The sequence below is a fragment of the Ostreococcus lucimarinus genome, chromosome 12 (genome assembly GCF_000092065.1).
Source record: "Ostreococcus lucimarinus CCE9901 chromosome 12, complete sequence".
In the NCBI taxonomy this organism is placed as follows: domain Eukaryota; kingdom Viridiplantae; phylum Chlorophyta; class Mamiellophyceae; order Mamiellales; family Bathycoccaceae; genus Ostreococcus; species Ostreococcus sp. 'lucimarinus'.
In genome coordinates, this window is record NC_009366.1 from 516,499 (window position 1) to 538,963 (window position 22,465).

General features: G+C 56.2%; 10 protein-coding genes across 10 annotated transcripts; 3 read left to right on the forward strand and 7 right to left on the reverse strand.

Annotated features, from left to right (window-relative positions):
• Positions 1-239: 239 nt before the first annotated feature.
• Positions 240-1,562, forward strand: OSTLU_1898 (MC family transporter: aspartate/glutamate (Ca2+-activated); the record flags this gene model as incomplete). Its single annotated transcript, XM_001420678.1, has 1 exon — positions 240-1,562. A coding segment is annotated over one exon (1,323 nt), but the record flags the coding sequence as incomplete, so codon positions are not given.
• Positions 1,563-1,644: 82 nt separating this feature from the next.
• Positions 1,645-2,802, reverse strand: OSTLU_51145 (predicted protein; the record flags this gene model as incomplete). Its single annotated transcript, XM_001420834.1, has 1 exon — positions 1,645-2,802. The coding sequence occupies one exon, from the start codon at positions 2,800-2,802 to the stop codon at positions 1,711-1,713; it is 1,092 nt and encodes a 363-aa protein (XP_001420871.1). The 3' UTR covers positions 1,645-1,710.
• A 165-nt stretch (positions 2,803-2,967) lies between these two features.
• OSTLU_26970 (predicted protein) lies at positions 2,968-4,065 on the reverse strand (the record flags this gene model as incomplete). Its single annotated transcript, XM_001420835.1, has 1 exon — positions 2,968-4,065. The coding sequence occupies one exon, from the start codon at positions 4,063-4,065 to the stop codon at positions 2,968-2,970; it is 1,098 nt and encodes a 365-aa protein (XP_001420872.1).
• A 1,744-nt stretch (positions 4,066-5,809) lies between these two features.
• On the reverse strand, positions 5,810-6,835 carry OSTLU_3956 (predicted protein; the record flags this gene model as incomplete). Its single annotated transcript, XM_001420836.1, has 1 exon — positions 5,810-6,835. A coding segment is annotated over one exon (1,026 nt), but the record flags the coding sequence as incomplete, so codon positions are not given.
• Positions 6,836-7,154: 319 nt separating this feature from the next.
• Positions 7,155-9,413, reverse strand: OSTLU_17711 (predicted protein; the record flags this gene model as incomplete). Its single annotated transcript, XM_001420837.1, has 1 exon — positions 7,155-9,413. The coding sequence occupies one exon, from the start codon at positions 9,411-9,413 to the stop codon at positions 7,155-7,157; it is 2,259 nt and encodes a 752-aa protein (XP_001420874.1).
• Positions 9,414-9,533: 120 nt separating this feature from the next.
• Positions 9,534-10,202, reverse strand: OSTLU_26973 (predicted protein; the record flags this gene model as incomplete). Its single annotated transcript, XM_001420838.1, has 1 exon — positions 9,534-10,202. The coding sequence occupies one exon, from the start codon at positions 10,200-10,202 to the stop codon at positions 9,534-9,536; it is 669 nt and encodes a 222-aa protein (XP_001420875.1).
• A 102-nt stretch (positions 10,203-10,304) lies between these two features.
• Positions 10,305-10,934, forward strand: OSTLU_26974 (predicted protein; the record flags this gene model as incomplete). The annotated part of the gene is made up of 1 exon (XM_001420679.1): positions 10,305-10,934. The coding sequence occupies one exon, from the start codon at positions 10,305-10,307 to the stop codon at positions 10,932-10,934; it is 630 nt and encodes a 209-aa protein (XP_001420716.1).
• Positions 10,935-11,025: 91 nt separating this feature from the next.
• On the reverse strand, positions 11,026-13,073 carry OSTLU_26975 (possible metalloendopeptidase). Its single transcript, XM_001420839.1, has one exon. The coding sequence runs from the start codon at positions 12,916-12,918 to the stop codon at positions 11,044-11,046; it is 1,875 nt and encodes a 624-aa protein (XP_001420876.1). The 5' UTR covers positions 12,919-13,073; the 3' UTR covers positions 11,026-11,043.
• A 423-nt stretch (positions 13,074-13,496) lies between these two features.
• Positions 13,497-14,699, reverse strand: OSTLU_25364 (predicted protein). Its single transcript, XM_001420840.1, has one exon. The coding sequence runs from the start codon at positions 14,628-14,630 to the stop codon at positions 13,860-13,862; it is 771 nt and encodes a 256-aa protein (XP_001420877.1). The 5' UTR covers positions 14,631-14,699; the 3' UTR covers positions 13,497-13,859.
• A 177-nt stretch (positions 14,700-14,876) lies between these two features.
• Positions 14,877-21,680, forward strand: OSTLU_17716 (predicted protein; the record flags this gene model as incomplete). Its single annotated transcript, XM_001420680.1, has 1 exon — positions 14,877-21,680. The coding sequence occupies one exon, from the start codon at positions 14,877-14,879 to the stop codon at positions 21,678-21,680; it is 6,804 nt and encodes a 2,267-aa protein (XP_001420717.1).
• Positions 21,681-22,465: the final 785 nt, after the last annotated feature.

A 22,465-nucleotide genomic window follows, 5' to 3' on the forward strand; every position in this document is an offset into this window, starting at 1 on the left:
CGCGCGTGAAGCTGACGACGTACGATCGCGTGGGATTGATGGCGGATTTAGGAAACGCGTTCAACTCGATGGCGCTGAGCATTCGGAGCGCGCACTTGACTTCGACGAACGAGGGGCTGGTGGAGTGTACGTTCGTCGCGTCCACGTTTGCGCTTCGAGCGATGGCGGCGAATGATTACGAAGAGTTGAAAACGCGCTTGGTGACGAGCGCGTTGCGTCGAGGCAAGTCGCCGAAGTGGATCGAACGTCAGGCGCGCCTGAAGCAACTCTTCAAGCGCATCGACACCTTGGACAGCGGATACATTTCGCAGCGCGAGGTGGACACGTACGCGAAATCTTTGAAGATGCCGGCATCGTTCGTGCACGACTTTGTGGCCGAAGGGGATTCGAACGGGAACGGGTGGATGAACTTTGAAGAGTTTGCCGCGTACGCGCGCTCCAAAGATATCGCTTTGCGCGACGCGTTTGACTCGTTGGAACCGGACGATAAGGGCGTCATCACGGGAAAACAACTCAAGAGCGGCTTGCGTGATTTAGAGTTGCGCTCGGGGCGATATAACACGCGTAAAAAACTGCGACAGAAAAATTTAGACGCCGTGCTGCAGTCCGTGTCGGATAACGCTTTGCTCAACGCGGATGATTTCCGCGATTTGCTCGTCTTCATGCCCGTGGACGCGTTTAGAACGGTGCAGCCGTACTACATGAAGGTTGGTTTAGATATTGGACCTCGCCGTCTCGCGATTCCAGACAAACGTAAAGACGGTTCACCGTGGGGGCACTTTGTCGCCGGCGGCGTCGCCGGCATCGTCGCCAAGACGATGTCGTCGCCGCTCAACGTCGTCGCGATTCGCACCACCGTGGGTGGCGACGGCACCGTCGGATTATCGCGAATGTTTCAAAAGATCATGCGCGAGGAAGGAACCAAGGGATTCTTCAAGGGCAATTTAGCGAATTCGGTCTCGAGCGCGCCTGGCAAGGCGTTTGACTTTTTCGCGTACTCGACGTACAAGAATATGCTCACTCGAGGCGAGCCGCGCGAGCCGACGAATGTTGAACGGCTCTTGGCGGGCTCGCTCGCTGGTATGACGTCGGACACACTGCTATACCCACTCGAAGTCATCTCCACGAGACTGTCGATCAACACAAAGGCGTACGCGAATTCGCTCGCCGCCGCCGCCGCGGTGGTTCGTCAGACTGGATTGCGAGGGTTGTACTCTGGCTGGGGGTGTGCGATGCTCGGAACGATTCCTTACACCGGTTTGAGTTTCGGCACGTACGACATTCTTTCATCAGCGTACAAAAGGGCGACGAAGCAAGAATCCGCGGGCGCCTTACCGACGCTGCTGTGCGGAGTGACTTCGGGGTTCATCGCGTCCACGGCGTCCTATCCGATTTATCGCGTCACGGTGAGAATGCAAACTGGCCTCGCGCCGAGCTCGTCCATCGCCAATTGCTTGAAGCTCACGCTGAAGGAAGGAGGTGCCAAGGCGTTGTTCCGCGGTTGGGTACCGAGCTCGTTGAAAATCGTGCCTCAGGCGGGATTCTCTTTCCTGACGTACGAGCTCGTGCGCACGCTTTTGAAGGAGAAGGAAGAAAAAGATCGCGCCGCCGCGAGCGCCGCGAAGCAGTCGCCGGGGAAAAGTTGAGCTCGGACAAGAGGAGGTGTTGTAATTGCATGGTACTATTAATGAGTAGAGCCCTACACGGCGCTTACATTTTCTTCGACCCGCACACGGTGCGGTGACGCGGATCCGTTTGTTCTTGATGCACGTTTTCGAAACCGGCGTTTGTCAACATTTGCTGCACGTCGATGGTGTAATATTCGTTCGAGTGCGGCTCCGTAGACTTCATGAGCGTGAACAACGCCGGTGGAAGCTTTTGAATTACCGGACTCTGCGGGTTGTTATCCGTCATCACAAACGTACCGCCCGGTTTCAACACGCGATGCGCCTCCTTCATGAGCGCCGCCGTCGCGTTCTCGGGACACTCGTGAATCACAAAGGCGAGCGAAACGATGTCAAATGTCGCATCGGAGTACTTGGTGTCTTCGCCTTTACCGTGAACCCACGTGCGTCGCTCGCTTCCTTCCACGCCTTGATCACTCACGCTCGCCACGGCGAGCATGTACGGCGACAAATCGAGTCCCACGATTTCGGCTTGCGGAAACGCCTCGCTCAAGTAGCGCGTCGACATCCCCACCGAACACCCAACGTCGAGAATTTTCTTCGGCTCGACGTCAGTGGCCTCGTTATACTTTTCTCGATGCGCGCGCACGGTGTCGGTGTACGAGTCTCTCAACCTTTGCTGCGCCGTCTCCGCCGTGATTCTATCCTTGGGCCAAACGCGGAGCGCCATGGAATACGTCGCGCTTCTCGCCTCCGTAGCGGCGAGCCAGCATAAATTCCCTTCGCTGTACGCGTGAAACGGTTTCAAGTAATACTCCGGGTATTCGATCGAATCGTCCTTGATCGCCTCGAACGCTTCGTACACCCTCGAGTCGCCCTCCAGGCGCTTCGCCTCGTCGCGCCACTGAATGCCATTCTTCTCCGCCGTCTGAATCAGCGTCCTTCGTGCCATCGGTTTCATGATGTTTTCGTACAGCAACTCGTTGGAGATCGCGGCGTCGACGAGCTTGGACAGCGCGTCGTCACCGGCCCAATCCGGTTTCGCCTTCTCGCTCGTCGCGCGCGCGACGGCGCGATGACGCGAACGATATCCACTTCTCGTCGACCTCGTGCGGGACGACGACGACGCGCTCGAGGGTGACGCGCGGGCGCTCGCGCGCGATGCGACTGACAACATACTCGCGAGAGCGACGGTGGCGGTGCGAACGTCCGCGGCGCGCGTCGTCGAGTGGCGGCGTAGGTTTTGTCCAACGCGCGATGGCGCGCCTCTACGTTGAAGTTTAAGCGGTACAATGTTCCGATGTTTACACTAAAACTCAAGCTCTAAGTAAATTTAGATGCCTCACAGCGGCTTGACAAGGAGCGTGTTCGGTGCTTTCATCGACATCGCGAGCCCCCCTCTGCGGTAATCGGCGACGAGCGATCTGAAAGCTCGCTGTGTGGCGTCGATCGTTGCGCGCTCGAGGCGAAAACAGTTTGCTTGCGTGAAGACGTCGATTTTCATTTCCGTGAATTCGCCGGTATCGTTCAACGTGGGAAAGTACGCGTATCGCAAATCGGCGTTGTATGTTTTCGATGGAAAGCCTGCGTGATCGCCTATGCCTTCGTAATCGTTGAGAAGTTCTCCGCACCCAAAGAGTATGAGTCGACGTTTGTAGAGCTCGGCGCTACGCGCGTGATGGCTCGAGTGTCCATGTACGAAGTGCGCACCAGCGTCAATCAGTCGGCGACAGACCATTCGCGTCTCCGGCTCAATCGAATACCCCCAATTGCCGCCGGCGTGCAGCGAGACGATTTTGATCGGCACGTCTGTGCGTTCGATTTCACGAGCGACTCGATTCAAGTCGTGTTCGTCTAGAATGAGAGCCAAACCCGCGGCGTTCCTTCGAGCCTGCCACGAAACCGGTACTCCTGAGTTTTCAAGACACAATCCAAATACCGCGGTGTCGGCAACAATCTTCGGTTCGAACGCCTGAAGGTCGTTTCGTCCTGCGCCCACTCGAGACGCTGAATCAATCGCGTCGAGTGTATCGATCAGTCCTTTGATGCCAAAGTCCAGTGTGTGATTGTTTGCCAGCGTCAGCACATCGACGCGCAAAGTTGCCAAGACATCGAGACAGTTTTCCTTCGACGCGCGATAACACACTCCTTTACGCGGCCAAAACTCATCGTTCGTTGTCACTGACGTTTCCAAGTTTACGACGCTTAAGTCGATGGGCTCTCGCGAACGAAGAGCAGGAAGCAGGTCGCCGAGCAGTTCCTTCGCCGTCCAGGTTGGTTTACGCTGTATCGCGCACTTCTTCATCGCGAGGCGTACGTAGTCGTTGGCGTGCGTACAACAAGATTCGCGTAGCGAGGCGTTTCGCAGCGGATTCGGAAGAACTTGATCCACGCCGCGCGCTAGCATGAGATCCCCGGCGAAAAAGAATTGCTTGGTCATACGTCGCGTTCTGAAGCATCGGCTGTTCTCTTAATACATGTCTCTGCGAACGACGCGAACTCACGCGAAATCACGATTCGCCCGCAAACATGTTGAAGGCTCCTTTTGACAGCAGGTCGCTCTTGTAAGCCCCTTGCGCCAACACCTTCTTCGGTTTTCCGCTCGCCGTGTACTTTTTGAGCCACTGAGGAACTGAATCGACGACTATCAAAACGTCCGTATACCCCGCCGACAGCGCGTGCTGCGCGGCGATCTCCGAGCGCTCGTCCGGCGACTCGTCGCCGACGAAAATCAGCGACTGTGCCTTATCGGCTGCGATGGATGCCAAAGCTTGCGCGAACGCGTCTTTGCCGACAATCGCGTACGTCGGCGAGAGCTTTGATCCTTCCGCTCGACGTAAAGGGACGTTAATGACGCCGTTGACCGATTCCATATTGAAAGCGTATGGGTTACGCACGTCGATCACCATCGATGATTTGGAAAGTAAACGCTGCACGGCGTCGTCGACGGAAATTGCCGTCAACGCGATGGCGCCTGAATCGCTCATCGGCGCCGAGAGCAACCAAATCTGATTCGTGACATCATACGCCGATGGATCCGCCCACTGACTCTTCTCGCTTTCGACGTTGTAAAAGTAAAGCCGATCGAACCTATCAAACGCCACTTTCCACGCGCTATTCGCGTTTGAATTCACCAGATGCTCCTCGAGTGCTTTCAAGTGGGCAATTTGCGCCGCTTTTCGCTCTTCCGCAAGACCTCCAACGACGGGAAGCTCGGCACCGACGCACGACGTACCAGATGCACCGACCACCACGTCCAATTTCCATTCTTGTAAACGCTTTTTGCCGCCAGGTGTATACTCCTTCACCCAGCCATCGTACCCCCCATCGACAACAACGACGTTTTCGTACCCGCGATCGATCAGCGCGTCCATGCAGCCGCACCGTTCGGGGTCATCCAACCCATTCGCTTCAATTTGACGCCCCCCGAGAAGCACTACTGCAGCGTCTTTGTTTGGAAACTTTGAGGTGAAAACTTCAAGGAACTCTTGCGCATTTGTCGTGTACGTGTACGCAAGTGGTTTTCCTTCGATATTTACGAGAGGAATGTTCAAAGCGCCCGAAATGCTCTCGCGCCGAAACGATTTGACGTCACGAACGTCGATGACCGAGCACACGCCGGCTTTGAACGCGTCGAAAGCTTCTTCCACCGAAACCGTCATCCAGCGCTTGGACGATGGAGACTCTGGAATCGATTTTGACTGGATGCCTTCACTAGTCACCGTGAGTCGTCTTTCGGTCGATTCAAGTTCACGCTTCTCTCTGGCGCGCTTCATCGTCGCTTCGAGAAGCAATCTCCGCGCCTCTATGCTCTCTGGGCTCGCCTTGTTGATACGCATTTCTGCCGCGCGCGCGCGTCTCACTTCCTCGCGTTTCTTCATCGTCTTGCGCCAGTTATCCTTCGCCTCCATCGCCTCGCGCTCTTCATCCGTCAAGTCTTCCGGATTCTTTTGCCACTTCATGTACTCGATGGAGAGCTTTTGCGTCATCATGTACTGCTGCTGCTGTGCCAACTCCGTTGCCGCGTCAAACACACTTTGTGGGGAAATTGAAGCCCCTCGCACGACTTCTTTTGGCGTGTGATAGCGCCAGAGCGAGGAGTCATCGCCGACGTTTCCGAACAAGTCCTCCTCGCCCCCCAACGACATCTTTCGAATCAAAAACTCGCAACGCTCCCTGACGTCGACCTCGCACATCCAACGTGATACGGCGTCGTCGTATACTTTGGCCCGCGCGGCACCAAAAAAGTCTAACGGCTGACCCGGGAACGCATTGACTAGACGCGCTGTGGCGTCTGGAGACCAGTCCACTTCGTCCTTGAAAAGTGCGTGCACGATGTCACAGATATCGTCTCGACTAGGATTCCAGTACCACTTATCCATTCTTCCATCGCGCAACAATGGCGCGTAGACCGTTGATAAGTCGTTTCCTGTAACGATGATCGGCACGCGCGCAGTTTGCAAATTTTTGCCATCTTCGCCGCGATCTTCGCCAAGACTGACGAGTTCTGGGTGATCACACAAATTCATTAGCGTGCCACACACGGTTTGGTTATTCACCGTGTGCTGCGTGTCCTTGAACCATCCAATACCAGCATCGACGTCGTTGATGATTAAACAGCTCATCACCCCCGTGCGTCGCAAAATTTCTCCTGCGCGCTTGTATCGCTCGCGAATCAACCGCCCTGGCGCGCCGGCGTTTTCGTCCTCCAACTCACCAGCGCTCGTGATGATCGGCGTCACACCCATGGCTTTACACGCAAGTTCCAAATTAAACGATTTCCCGCAACCCTTGCCGCCCCAAACACCCAAAATCAGCGGGGTGTTAGGCGGTTGAACCACGACTCCGGCTTCGTTTGTCATCTCTCGCACGTGTCGCAAGCCGCCGCCAAATAAAAAGTTCTTCACCAAGTGCCCGCTCACCTTCTCCATGAAAGCCGGTGGACAGTGGTAATCGCCGACTAAATTTTTAAACTTTCTAGCCTCTTGATACCGGTACCGAAGCTCGCCGCTCGCGATGTCGGAATCAGCGCCGAGTTGAAACTCGCCAGTGGCGTTGCGCGTGAAGACGTCGTCCACTACACCTTGTCGGGCGCCGACGTTTGTATTCGTGTTCCCGGTGTCGTTCTTCCCGAGCTCCACGAGATAATCGCGCCCAATATTCTTCTGCGTCTTTTCACGCGCCGTCCAAGACGATGGACGGCGCGGACGACCACTCGACGACGTCCCGGAAGATGACGCCACGAGCGTCGACGAGCGTCGACGACGGACGCTCGACGGACGACAGGGACGACACGAGCGATCGACGTCCGGGGTTGATATCGCTCGTCCCACGGCGCAGACTTTGCACGCCATCGCGGCCTGCGCGTCGGAGACTGACGCGACGCTTGACGACGCTTTATCCAGAGAGCCAACACCGGGAACGCGGCAGCCAGGCTTTCGGCGCGTCGGTCGCGCGAGGAGCAGGACTGGAGACGAGGAAGAGGCGACGAGTATACATTTAGCGTTCTTTAATTCGCAGCGTCTACGTCTACGATCTCGAGACGTAGCGGTTGCCCTCGAGCGTGAAGGTGGGTTTGGTGACGATGATGGTCTCATCGGTGTCGTCGTCGATCAAGGCAAAGTACGTCGATACCAATTCCGCCAAGCAACGGTGGAAGAGGTCGTTGGCGCGCCAGTCGCGCGCGGCGCCGAAACACGACACGCAGTCTTCGTGCGCCGCTTTCAAAGCATCACGCCATTCGCGTTGAAACGCGACGAGTGCGTCACGAATGACGAGTGCATCAATGCTCGCGCCTTCACCGCTCCGACGGCGTCGCGAAATCGTCGTAATTCTCGGGAAGCGCTCCGCCAACGCGTGCGACACAAACGCTTTGGACTCTTCGATGAGTTTTTCTTCAAAGAAGTGCAGACTCGCGAGTTCTGTGGCGAGTTCGTCATCCTCAGCGCATCTCTCGACACCGTCATCATCGTTGAGATTCGTCAAAGAGCTTAACGTCGAGCAGATGTGATCGTACGACTTTACCAAATACGCGCTTCGCGAGCGAGGCGACGCCTTGAGCGAAGCGCACAGCTTACTCGTAACACAGTCGTACATCGACCGTCGCAAACGATCGAGAAACAAATCAACCTGATTCGTAACGTTAAGTTCATCCGCAGAAGATGCGCCCATGCGCGAATGTGCCACTGTGGTGAGCGCGAGGACAAAGTTTGCGTATCGCTTCACGATGAAACTCGGCGACTCTGGATTGGGCTCGAACGACTCTCGCGTGTCCTCGAGCGACTTGACGTGCGCATCACACGCGTGCTTGAACTTCGGCCAAAGTATCATGTTCAAGTTGTCGATGTACGCGTCCAGCGCGGGCACTCGGCGACGATTCATCACGCGTCTGTGGGCGTTGTTCACGCGGATGGCAATCAACAGCCCGACGGCGTCGTGCCCAGACTGCGCAACGCCTTGGGCGACGAAATCGTTGTACGCCATCAGTGGACCGGTGAAAACGATTTCAAACATTTCGCGCTCGCCTTTCCAAAATACTTCGCAAAACGCATACTCGAACGTCGCGGTGTCTATGAGCAGGCGATGCGCGCTTCGGAACAACTCCTCGTAGGCGTGCGCTTCTTGCCTCACCTTGTCCGATTGCCGATGCACCACCAACGGAGGCTCTGTCTCTGCCGCATACATGGCACGCGCGCGATTACCAAGATCAAACAAGCTGTCGCCATTCGTCTCATCAGTCTTGGACGCACTAGAAGACGCCGGCGACGACGTGATGCCCGCGAACATTCCAGCCAAGGCGTTCGCCGCCGCCGACGCGACGTCGGTCGTCGCCGACGTTGTTGCCGTCGTCGAGGAAGTCGTGCGCGTCCTGGATGCGAGCAAAACTCGAGATCTAGGCGCTTTTGTGACGCGCTTGAGCGAATCCAAATACGAAGTCATCGCCGTTTTCAACACTTTTCCCACGACATCCGCGTAAGTGCTCTTCACCTCCCAATACACCTCTGGTCCTCGCTTACGTAGGAACTCGATCAGAGGCGCGTGTCTCGCGAGTGAATTTTCTTGAATTAACTGTACGTTCGCGCGTGGCTTCTTCAACGCCGCGAATTCACCGTACAAGAAGGCCCAAGCGCGGTCGACCGCCTTGACGCGCAGTCGCTCGAGTTCTGGCGCGACGTCGTTTACAGCGCGACCCGCGCCTTTCGATGCGGACACACTGAGATGATCCAACTTCACCTCGAGTTCGCGAACGCCTTCGACAAATCCCCCGTCACCGCCGACGAAGTCGCCGTTAAACACGGCGTTAATCAGCGACGGCGGTACCGAAAGCGCCTCCACCGCGTCGCCTAATTTTCGCTCAGCTCGCGCGCGGTTTGCACTTCGCACGCGTAAATCTTCGCTCGAACGCTGTAACTCCCTAATTTCCATCGATATACGCCCTAAATCGTCCTGAAACGTCTTCAACGTTTGTTCCATGTCGCTCAATATCCCGTCGCACGCGTGCACTTCGCCTTGCAGTTGCAGTAAATTCTCGCACTCATCCGCGTGAGCGTCGATCGAGCGACGCTCGACGTCCACGAGTTTCATTTCGATCTCCCTCGCGCGTCGATCGAGGGATTCGAAATCACCATCATCGTCATCCTCGCCGTGCTCGTCGTCGTTTTCTCGTCGCAACAGCGCTCGAATGACTTCGTGATTGGCGTACCGCAGTAACGATGCCGACGTGGGAGTCAGCGTCGACGTGTCGTTGACGCCGCGCTCGGGTGCTCGCATCACGCTCGTACGATCCATAGCGATATACGCGCACTCGCGTCGTGCGAGACGCTCGAACCAGAACGCGCGCCCTGTTTTGAGGCGTCGATGCAGATGTCTAATACTTTACACTTTCGGGCTACTACGTGAGAAGTTTCCTTACTCTTTTTCTACGGGCGCGGGCGCGACTTTCTTCTTCGCCTTCCCCGATGGCTTTGAATTCTTCGCCGCCGCCGCGTTCGTCGGTTTGCCCTTTGAAGAAGTCTTCTTCGCCTTGCCTTTCCTCTTACCTTTCGCCGGCGGCGCCTCGCCTCGCGCCTGGCTCAGGCGAAAGCGACGAATCTTTGCCGCCACCCCGTCCAACTCTTCGACTTCATCGTGAAAGTCATCCAACGTATCGCGATCCGCTTGTCTGGCGATTCGTTCGTTCAAGAGGGAAGGAATGTAGCCAAAGTTGCGGTTTCTCAGCAAGTCCTTGAAAGGTTTTTCGCCGTGCACCATGCGATGCCAGTTTATGTTGCGTCCAATCTCGCCCCCCGCGCCCGCACACCTGCGGCAGTTCACCGCTCCCTTGCCTTGACAAAACATGCACTGAAATGTCTCAATCTTCGCGTTCAACGTCGCGAAATCACCTCGATCCTCCGGCTTTTGCAACTTGCCAGTGGCTTTGCAGTGCTCGCAGCGCATCGTCTTCGCGCCGCCGCAGAGCGTGCACGTTCGGTGTAACCAGTGCGCGCCGGACTCGCGCGCGGCTGCGATGACGGTGCCGACGAAGCATACCTGCGCGCACACGCCCAGGATGCCCTTGATGTCGTCTTCACCACCCATCGATGTCGGCGTCGGGCGTCAGGTTATGCGGTGTAGTGAGGGTTGAGATTTTCTCCGCACTTCCGCACTCGCGCGCGCTCGAGTCTTTACGCGACGAGCCGCATGAGCACGTACAGACAACCGTTCAGCCGCGGTGCCGCGGCGTTCGGGAAACGACCGAGCAGCTCATCGAGCGCCAACGCCAAGCTCGCCGAGGCGCTCAAGGTGAAAATTGACATCGACAAGGTTGATTTAGAAGTCATCAAACCGTGGATCTCGCGCGAGATCACCGCGCTGTTGGGGGTGGAGGACGAAGTTTTGATCGGCATGATCGAGGTGTTGCTAGAAGAGTGCAAGATTCACAAGAATGGCGCACACATGTACGCGCAGTTGGAGTCGTTTCTCGAAAAGCAAACCGAAACGTTTTGCGTGCAACTGTGGGAGCTCTTGGCGAGCGCACAGGCGAACGCGGGCAAACACGGAGAGAAAGGCGTGCCATCGAAATTCATGAAGGATACCGAGGCGCAGCGCAAGCGCGAGGACGAGGCGTACGAGCGCATGAAGAAAAATCAGGAACGCGGTCGCGACGGTCGACGTTCGCAGCAGAAACCGTATGACCGGCCGCCGCGACGACATAGCAGAGATAGGGTAGGACGCGGCCAAGAGAGGCGACGGGATTCTAGAAGTCCGCCGCGGCGACGGTCGCGGTGGGGCGCCGACGGTGAGCGGAGCGACGGCAGCGACGACGCGTGAAGGAGGCGAGACACTCATCGAGGTTGAACCGCGGCAAAACTCAAGATGGAGAAAATTTGTAAAATGTTGAATTCATTATTTCATCAAGTTCATCGCGCACGAGTACAATCTACGCTGCCACGGTTTTCGGCCACTTGTCGTGAATCCAGCTCTTGAACTTTGCACACGCCGGCAAGAAACCTCCGTTTTCGGCACTATCGGCGATGACCTCGTCGCCATGGACGAATAGCATGCGCATGTCCAAATCAACATCGCTCGTAGATGTGGCTTCGGCTAGAGATTTTTCATAAGCCTCACGTTCACTCTTGACAAGTTCTTCGACGTCTTCGCCGAGTTCTTTGACCCAAGCGTCGTGCGACAAAGGCTTGCCAGTGAGATTATTCACCAACCCGAGGAAGCCCGGCTTGCCGCTGCCGGCACGCCAGTACTCGGCTTCGAGCGTTGGACCGACTTTTGGGTTATCGACAATGTATCCCTCGGTGCGGAAGAAATGCTCTCGAGTTTGGTGCACGGCCATCTCTGCGAACACGTATCCGTGGTAGTATGCGGACGACTCGTCGGCCAAGATGTGCGGCACGCTCATCAACGGACGACCGCTGAAACCTCCTTGAATCTTTTCTTCAATCTCATCAGCGACGCGGCAAATGTTTTCCGTCGTCAATTGATCTTCCGAAAGCTCGTACAAAGCCTTCTCAAAGTACGGCACGGCGATCATCCCGCGCAGCGCCATGACCTTATAAGGGTGCTTTTGTCGAATATTTCGTTCAATCAACTCCCAAGGAATGACGTTGCCCTTGCGATCCTTCGCGTATCGCGCTTGCCACGCAGCGTCTTCGCACAAGGCGTCGAGAAACATTGATTGTGTCTCCGCCAAGGCGACAGAGAACGGCGCCCGCTCTTGCGCAAACACCGGAGAACCTTGAACGATGTTGGCAAAGTGCGCGGCGTGTCCGCCTTCGTGCATCAGCGTCGTCAAGGCGGTGTTACCGCTACCAATTTCATCAGGCGTGGCGAGCGAGGTAAAGTTCGACTCAGACGGCACCCACGTGCCATCAGTTTTCTTGAACGGCGGCGTCGGCCAGTGGCAAAAACCGTTGGGATACTTGCCGACGCGATCGCATAAATCCAGTCGCATAGTCGTGCCTTTGTAACCAATCTTCATCGCCCCGAACGAGCGTCCCCAGACCTCGGGAGCGTTTTCAAATGGATAATACGGATCAATCAACTGCGTCAACTCTCCGCTGAGCGCGTACGCTGTGTTCCATCCCTTGGTCGCGTCTTCGCCCTTTTCCGCCTTGAGCCTGTCGCGCGCGGCGTGCATGAGCGGTCGCGTAGCTTCCTCCAAGCCATCGAGCATCTCGAAGCACTTCTTCTTGTTGAAGCCTTCCGCTTGCGTCACCTTCATGTCGTAAAAATCCTCGAAACCGAGCGCGCGCGCGAAGCGGTTGCGCTCGGCGATGATGGCTGGGAAGCCGTTGTCGCACAAAAAGGGACCGTTCGCGCGAAGCGTCTCCCAGCAACTCTTGCGCACGCACTCCTCATCGCTCGAGCGAATTTTCGTGCGCAACACCGTGGGCGTGGCCGAGACGAACTTGCCGTCCACATCGGTGTACCCGAGCTCTTGTTTATTGCGCGCCGCTTGCAACGCGTTCTCCTTCGCGATGGCGGATTCGCGCAACGCCACGGCTTCTTTGGACTCGACGATGTAGCACTTGAGCGTTTTTTCGATTTGCTCCAGCACAATCCTTTGGTCATCCGTGACGTCTTTGGACGCCAACAACTCGCGCGTCTTCGCCAACGTCTCAGCGTCGCCCATGAACGTCTCCAGCGCGTTGAACGACTTCGTCAGCGCCTCCACGTCGTTCCCTCGCAGGTTCATCTTCGTCGCCCAAAAGTTATCCTCGAACGTCTTGTGCTTGGCCAGGTATTCATCGTTGAAAGCGTCGATGAAGGACGCCGGCGTCGTCGTCGCCGAGTTCGCCATGACGTGACGTCCTCGTCCTCTCGCGGCGACGTTTCCGACGACGGCGCGCTCGCGAGCGCGTCGAGCGAGCGTCGAGGCCGAGCGCGTCGAGGTCGAGTTCAACGCCGATCCGCGATGCGTGATCACTCGAGCGATGACGCGCATGCGACACGAGGCGGTGTGTGACGATCTCGATGACGACGGGACGACGCGCCTCTCATCCAGCGAGACCCCGCAGACGTCGTCGCCGACGCTGGCGCGGGCACCGCGCGCGCGATGACGCCGCCGGCGTCCGTCGATGGCGACGACGTGCGCCAAGACACCGACGACGTCGTCATCGCGCGTGCGCTGCGCGCGACGCTCGTGCACGTCTGCACCGCGCGCGGGTCGTTGAAGTCGTGCTGACCGAGCGAAGTTCCGAGACGCGTGTTCGGGGGTAAATCGGCGCCCGCAGGCGACGACTCGCGCTTGAGACGGGCGATTCGAGGGAAATCGTGGCGCGATTACATGGAGCTCACGCGACGGATCGCGATCGAGGAAGCGGAGCGCGGGAAGATTGAAATCACTCAAAAGGGCGAGGCGGTGTCGCCGCCGAGCACGTTCAGGGGACCGATTCGATTGCGATTGCGACGGACGGCAACGGTGAACATTGGTGACGGCGAAGTTAAAGTCGAAGGTGCAGCGTCGCAGCCGTCGTCGAAGAGGCGTAAACGAAACGTTTCGCCAAACTAACGGTCGCTCGTGAAGGCTCGAGCGGAAACGGCGACGCTCCGTCGCGCGCGCTCGACGCCCGATACGCCGTTAGAGTTCACCGATGCGGTCGGCAAATAGAATTGTAATACCGATTTTCATGATACATCGCTTGAACAAGTTCAGCCTTAGCGACCTCGGACGCGGTCAAAGACGTGTGCGATTGTACAATAGACAAAGATTATATCCGATTGCTTGACGTTCGAAGTACTCTAAACATAATTCGTTGTTTCATAGGAAGGAGTAGGAAAATCATAGCAGCGGGCCATCCAGTTTGCAGGCGGTGACCAGCCTGTCACCACCGCATGGTGATCTCTCCAGTCTCTAGGTTCCCAGCCGGGGGAGAGCTTCAAAGAACGAATATATTCCAGTGTGTCCAGTGCTTCCACATTGCGAAGCTTTTCGTCATCTCTTTTTTCCACCAACACGCAGAATTCATTTACTTCCGCTACGCCCTCGCCGGCTTTTCTTTCTATTTTGTACATGCCGGCTCTGCATTGGAGGCCCATATTGAAAAGCTTAGCCTCGTTGACTTGCTGACAAACTTTCTTAAATGCCTCTACCATTTGCGGCGGTGTGTTTCGCACCGGGCCGCTTACAGAGCAGCACAAGCATCGGATCGTTTCACAAATGGGCCACCCCCCCATGTCCTGTAGTGCGCCGTTCAAGATATCTACAAGCTCGTTCGCCACGGGTGAGTTTCTCGACCAATCTGGGTCCCGGGGACGCTTGGAAGGCACTTCAGCCAATTGTGCAACGTGCCTTTGGTACAAAGGCACGTCGCACGCGACTGAATCCGTCATCACGGAGTGCGAAGCGGGACGGTGGGGCGCCTTTATGTGGGTATGGGTTTCCAGCAGGGGAGCGATGTGCCAGGATGGTACATCGCGCGACACGAAGTCGATCGGGATTTTCTTCTGACATTGAAGAACTGCGAGCAGGTCGGGGTGATAGAATGCTGGCGCGCTTAGCGAACCACCCATGACGCGCTGAGATTTCTTTTCTCGTGCACGCGCGCGTTTTGTTTCATTCGTGCCTGTGCGTCGCTCGCGTCGCGGAGTGATGCTCGTGTCGTCCGTCTTTCGACGGGTCTAGGGTTTCAGTGCTTCGTCGAATCTGGGGAAAAACCATTTTGCTTGAGCACGGCGAGACTTTCAAGACGCACCTGACAGAGCGGTGCGCGCAGGCCACGCAGCTCGCAGTGGGGGCGCGTCTCGTCGTGAGTGACGATGTCGGAGGCGGTGCTCACGGCGAGTGAACCCGTCGGGCCGGTGCAGGCGCCGGCGGACGCGGCGGCGGCGCCGGCGAGGGAGACGATTGGGGCTTTTTCGCTCGCGCGGGCGAAGAGTTCGGTGCGGAGACTGAGCCAGTCGAAGCGGGAGCGGCGCGGGGAGACGACGAAGACGCGGTTCACGGAGGTGACGACGGTGGTGGGCGCGCGGGAACGCGGGAGCGATGGTGCGGCGGATGAGGACGTCGGTGGGTCGGCGCGGGAGAGAGACGACGCGAGACGTTTGCGAAAAAGAGAATCGGTCAAGGTGAACATGCTTCGCGCGAGGACGTTCAAGGCGATGAATGGGGGCGGCGGCGCGAGCGGGCGCGGCAACGGTAGGGTGTTCGTGGACGTGGAGACCGGGGATAGTTTCGTGTCCACGGGGGATCTCACGAGCGTGGATGAGAAACGGTTCCGCGAACTCGACGCCGAGGGCGTGTTGGAGGTGGTGAAACTCGTCGAGGGAGGCGAGCAGGTGCTGATGAGTTCGGTGCAACCGTCGCTGTTGGAGAATTTGTCCACTCTTCCAGTGCAGGTGGAAGTCGGATGGGCGGGTGATTCCTGGCGCGCGGTGCTTCGAATGTTGATGATCGCGTCGTACGACGACGTCAATCGACTTCGATTTACTCGAGGTTTGGACGCCGCGATGCACTTTCTCAGCGGCGCCGAATCCTTCTTGCTCGGATCCGTCATCTCGGCGTACGAGTCTGGAAACACCAGTGATCTCAAGCGATTGCTTCGTCATGCCTTTTTGAATCGCAACGTCAGTCGAGTGCTCGTGCAGCAAATGTCTCGTTACGACATTTTCTGGCACACGCACTGGTCGGTGAAATTTAACAGAATGATGGACGCGTTCGGCACCGTTCCCGTGATCGGATTCACCGGTTTCCCATCCTCTGAAAACTTCCAAAACACGCGAAACTTTGTCGTTGGCTCCTTCTTCCGCGTGTTCCTCGGTCAAGGCAACTGGATCACTCGTGTTCTCACCGGACGCGAGGCGCTCATCACCGACGATCCGAACGTCGTCGCGCAAAATCTCGCCGCGGAGACGAACAGTTTCGAGGCATCCAACCTCGCACAACACGGTGCGTTTGTCGGACGCATGAAGACGAACGAATTCCGCGCCAATCATCGGTTACCGACGGATGAGAGCGTCGTTCGTACCTTTGCCGTGTCGCCGTCGAGCACGCTTGTGAACAACGGCGTCGTGCACGTGGTGTCGCAGTTGGCGAGACATTGGCACAGCATGCTCGACCAACCGTACGGTAACTTTGCGCATCAACGCCAAGAGCAGCTGAATCCGTTGGAGACGCTTCGATTCCACATGCCCGTCGTCTTGTTTACTCTCGCCAATTTGCGAGGCTTGAATGCGTGGGACTCCACCGTGTTGGCGCCCGTGCTCAAAAAGTTGCAAAACATCCCGCCGGTGGCCAACGCGGTCATGATCAAGCCCATCGTTCGTATGATTTCTAAGGAGCTCGCCGCGAACGTGTGCGGCGGAAGTAAGATAATTTACGATCCCTTTAAGAGTTGGTTGAAAGCCATCGAGAGGAGTCTCACGCGGTTGGACGAGGAAGCGCAACAAGTCGCGTTGATCTGCAGCGCGGTTCAGAATGGCGTCGCAATTGGACACAGCGCGATCGCGCAAAGTAATTTCATCGCGCCGACCGAAGCGCAAATGAAGCAGGCTGTGCACTCTGTGTGTCTCGGCGAGCCCGTCAGTACGAAGTGCGGCGTCACTGAGGTGCAAGTCAAATCGGCTCTCAATTTGCTCGCGCCGAGAGACAAGCGCATGCTCATTCAACTCGTAAAGAGCGGTTACACAAATTCTAAAGCTGTCGTGTTACTCACATCGAGAGCTTGCACACTCCTCAGCCGCAACATCAGACGGGAAGCGCTGTCCAAGACAATCGTCAAGATGTCAAAGGGTGACGAAGTTGCGAACTTTGACACGAAAAAGGCGTACTGGGTCAAGGATCAGTACGGCGTCGGCCGCGTGTATATTTTTGAACGCGAGAATACGGACGGAACCTGCACGTTTACGGATCGCGCCACGCGCGCAGAGCACTGCTTCGACTTTTCAAAGTCCACACTCAGCGCGTACAAGTATGTCGAAGTTGGCGAGTCGATCGTTCGCGCGCAAAAGGCGTTCATGACGATCGAATTAGACCACGGCTCGGTTTTCTCTTACGCTTCATTCATGGAGTTGTCCTTTTTGCGTTCGCCACTTCGACAACTGCTGGTATTGTCACAATTCCACTGCGAAGAAATCGACGATGCTCGTCTCAATATCTTATCAGCCATCAAGCACTCTGCGACGCGAACCGAAGTGACCGTGAAAGAGCTGAAACTTGGTCAGCGATACTTTGTCTACGAGGAGAAATCGTACACGCCTTTCTTGTTCGACGAAGCTTTGCAAAGTGATAAGGCGCGCTTGTCGGCGCTCAAGATGAAGAAGATTGTCACCGTGCCGCCGCAGTCGATGATTGTCATCGGAGGCGGTCCGACTGGTTTGCTCACAACCCTTCACTGCCTCGAAAACGTCTTGTTAAGCGATGGCGTCATGCGCATCTATGAATCGCGCGATGCTTTCACTCAGGCTGGCGCAACTTTCGAAAGAGCGCAGATTGTTCGACTGGACGCGCGCTGGATCGCATGTCTTCGTTTCCATCTCGGTACAATTTACGAGGATGTTTTCATTCCAACCCCGGGTGATACGAGCTCACACTACGGCAACGTGCTTCCGTCGCAAGGCTTCATCGAGATCACCATCAAGGATTTGGAGAATATGATGAACGTGGGCGTTTCGCAACGTCTCTCTCGTGGATTGCTGACGCAAGATACGAATAGCGGCGCGCAGTACGACGTACGACAAAACAAGCTGATCAAAACGGGCAAGGCGCTCAAGATTACTGACTTGATTCTGCGTAAAGTCGATAACGAAGGATCTCCATCCGACGAACCCTTCTCTTGGAAGGTGGTCGACGTCGTGTACAACAAATCTTACTTGGCGACGGATCTCAAACTCGGTGAAGTTTATTCCGTGTACATCTTGGATCAACAGCAATGCTTACCGTATCGACTTGTCGGTGTCAATATCGACAAGGAATTCTATGAATTCAAGTCAATTCATTCCGCGTACGACGACTTTGCGTGCTTTGCAAATAAGCTGCCGTCCGTCTATCACAAGGATACAAAGGCACACTCTTTGGTGGAAAGTTTGGTCATCGAATCCGTCATTCGCGGAAGCGACGGAAAGTATGTGCAAGAGGTGCTGCCTTACAACGAGATTGCCTCACAGAAGTTTGAGCTGGACATCGAGCACTACCACGTCGTCGAGGCCATCGGTAAGCCCGCTGGCAGTCCGGTGCACTTTGCAATCACGCAGACCGAGCCGTACGGCGTGGCTTGTCTCGCGGGACTCAAGGTGAGCCAAGGCATGCACAACTTTGGTAACTCGAGATGGCGCAGCAGAGTGGTCGATGACATTCGCAGTCACACGGATCAGAACACTCGCATCGTCGGTGACTTTACCAAGGTTGTCAACTCTCAGAAAATCACGAAGAAGATGCTCAAATTCATCACCAAGGATGTCGATTGGCGTCTCCACTTTGAGCGTCTCGTCGGGGATTGTGGATTTTCTGCAGAAATGCCAGAAATTTGGCAGACGATGTGCACGCTCGTCAAACAACACACAAAGCAAGCTCCCTACGTCCGACGTCATCTGCAGACGCGCTTCTTCGAGACTGGCGACAACTTCTACCTCGGTATGGAGTTGACGAGAGAATACGACGAATGGAAAACGAAGACAGTTGATTCATTGGTCAAGTCTACGCTCACGTGGAACTCCAAGCCGAAGAACGCACAAGATATTAAGAAGAAAGAGGACAAGTTACGAAACCTGAAGGGCGCTCTCACCAGATCGATCGACCGTCTCTGGTACGACGCAACTCTCGAGACAATTCGCTTCGGCGACGTGTACAACCCAGGTGGACAGCAGTTCATTCCTCGTCTTTATTTCATCGATTCGTTGACTCCGGTCACTCTTGGGTCTTTGCCTGGATTCGAGAGCTTTAGAGTCGTCGACCAACCGAACGACCGTTACGATGTCATCATGACTGGTGTGTCGGGCGCCGTCGTGCGCAACGTCGAAGGTTACGTTTCCAAGATGTCCAACTCCACCATGGTGTATCGAGGAAGTAACCTCACTCGAGCGCCGAACGGAAACACCGAATCAAAGGTTTCGATGGCGACGTTCCCCGTGGCGCACTACGTCAATCACCGCACGATGCGCGTGCGCTCGGACAGCAAAGATAAGGGATACGTCTTCGCTTTCTGCGGCGATGAACAGAGCACCCCGCACTTTATGCGTTACTCTGGTCTTACCGGTGCGTGCATCAACAGTATGCTCTTCAACAACTTTATCGGCGACGCGATTATCGGCGTAGCGTTCCAAGATCGCTTCCGCACGTACTCGAGCTCGACCAACTGGTCGAACGGTGAAGTCGTCACGCGCGGTACCGGCGCCAACTACGGCGTCGATGGTTTCCTTCGACCGTCGTTTCCGTACAAGGAGGGCGTCCGCTATCTGTATTCGAAGTACATCGAGTGTCGCGAGAGCGATAATGACGTCGCTCAACTGCTGACGGATGACTGGAAGGTGAAGTTCTGTTCGGCTCTCATCCCCAGAGGCCTCGAAGACAATCAATCGTACCTCTCCGCGCTGAGCGAGCAAATGTCTCACGTCATTTACGAAGTCTTCATGGAGGAGGTTGGCAAGGATCCCAGCTTCACCGCCATGGACTTGTGCGATCGTCTCGCCGAGGCGAACGACAAGGTCGGCGAGAGCGACGAACCGTGGCGAGAACTTCTCGAACGCGCAAATATTTCCGACGACACGAAAAAGATGCTCACGGAAAAACACGTGTGGATCGCGAACAGCTTGGATGCATTGACGCAAGAGCTCATCGAGTACGCCTCATTCTTGCGAGAAAATGGATTCCGTTTCACGAGTTACGCGGAAAAACAGCCGAATCCGGTCGACTCCGTCATCGATAGCACCTCTGTCGAAACGCAAGCTTTCGCCGAAGGTCTCACCATGAGCGCGGCGCTCGCCGCCGCGGCGCTCGTCTTGTCGACTTCGAATCCGCTTAGTGCCGCCGCGCTGTCCGCGTTCACGCCGATCGTCGCCTTCGGTACCATCACCGGGGCGAGTCGATACAAGAACAGAAACGAAGAGTGGCTCGTCGCGTACAAGGACAATTTGTTCAAGCAGGCTGAACGAGGCGCGTACGACGTCATGTCGCGCGATGCTCAAAAACAGTCTCTGCACGCGAGTCCGTACGTGAACGACTTGCGATCCATGATGGATGCGTTCGTCAAGATGTGCGCGTATTACAACTTCCCCGAGCCCAAAGAATTGTTTCACCACTTCGAAGCCTTCGTGGAAGACGTGCACGGCGACAGAGCGTGCTCTGAATTCGACGAGTATCTCGTGTCGGTGGCCATAGCGGAGACGTTTTACAAGAGCGCGTATCTTCAAGATCACCTCGTGAAGATGCACGAAGTCGTGGGAGACATGATGTACTGGCGGTCTCAGAGCAGTGAACCCGGAACGGCTGTTGATATGCAGGCGCAGTGCTTATTCGAGCGCGTCGTCGTGCTTCGTCGCGTGCTCGAAAAGTCTATTCGTCGCGGTCACATCAGATTTGGCTTCATCAGAACGGGCAATTACTCCAAGTCTCACGTCGGTGACCTCGTCAAGTTCTGGATAAACATCCTGATGTACCCAATCTTGCTCTTTCGTCGTGATGACTTGTCGCCCTCAAACGCTCGCGCCTCGGCCAAGGCGTGGTACAAGCCGGCGAACATCGCCATCACGGAGACGGCGAGGGACGCGCGAGCGCTCGCGGAGCGCGCGAGTCACGCGAAATTGGCTCGCGCAGCCTTTGATCTGGAGAGCTTCACCATCGCGTCGAACGAGAGTTACACCGCGAGTTTCATCATTTTTTCGGCGCTTCTCTCATTCTGCACGGGTATCGTCTTCACGATCGGTAACATCGCCGCTCGCGTCAAGGTGCAAAAGTGGTCCACCGACTTGACCTCGGCGGGTTCGTACTCGTTCGGTCTCGTCACCCCGCTCTCCGCCATCTTGGCCCTGTTCTGGTTATCTCGAGTCCAGTTCCACATCATTCGACTCGCGTTGCTCCTCAACACGAAGATGAAACCGTTATCCGACGAACCGCGCGGCAAGTTGAAGAGTTGCATCAAAATGGCGCTCGCCCAGGGTCTGTTGACGCAAGTGAGAATGTGCATCGCTCTCGCGACCGCCGTCGCCCTTCCGTGGGCGCTCTGCGTGCGTGAAGCCTCTACTTTCGGTCTCAACTTCACCGACCGATCTGAGAACGTTCCCTTCTACATCGCCTCTGTCGCCGTCATCGCCTCCGTCGTCTCCTGGTTCGTCTTCTTTTGGAAGGAGTACGTCGTTCGCTACAACCTCCCGTCCAAGCTCGGGCAACACGTCTGCGCCGCCTTTCTGGACGACATCGAACACAACCGACAAACCGTCGACATCCCTCACTCTTCCACCCTCGATCACCACCGTCTCGAACGCACGACGTGGGAATACGCCGCTCGGGTCTTCATTCGCAAGTATCGATTCGACGCCGTCTTCGGCGCCGACCGCTTTGGAAGTCTCCTCCAGTACGTCCAATCCGGGTGCGTCGTCTCCGCCCGCGGCGAATCGCCGATGTCCGTCTGACGGCCGCGCGCGCGTCCTCCACCGGCCGGCGTCGTCACGTACACTATTCATTGATACTCATAATACTCATAATAATCATCGTTGGTATACTTTCGCGTTCGCGTCCATCCTTCGCGTCGTCTCTCTCTCGTCTCTCGCGTTTGGATAAAACGCCACGGATTCATAATAATCTCCGCACACGCATCCGCATCCGCACACGCCGACGCCCCGCCCGTCGATCGGTCCGTCCATGCATAAAGGATCCTCCGCAGGCTTTCCACTCAAATCGACTGTGTGTCACGCAAGAGGAGTGCTTGGGGTTCCATTATTTTCACAGAGGACAAACTACGACTGGTCGTTTGTCGTCCAACACGAACACTGCAGAAGGAACTTTGACGCAAGAGTCCGGAGCCGTCCGGAGCGTCGAGGGGGAAGTCTGCGGTGCCGTGCTGGGCGATGAGTGATGGCCGTAGGGTGTCGTGAAGGTGCACAGGAAGGATGCGAATGCTAGTGACTTTTCGGGTTTAGTACGACCCAGAGAACCTAGGGTAGGGTGTAATAAGTATTAGCTAGTCGGTCGGTTACGGCACTTCTCCCGAAGCGCCTCCCTCCCTCATGCGTAGGGTTTAGGGCTTTGGTTTAGGGTTTAGGGTTTAGGGTTTAGGGTTTAGGGTTTAGGGTTTAGGGTTTAGGGTTTAGGGTTTAGGGTTTAGGGTTTAGGGTTTAGGGTTTAGGGTTTAGGGTTTAGGGTTTAGGGTTTAGGGTTTAGGGTTTAGGGTTTAGGGTTTAGGGTTTAGGGTTTAGGG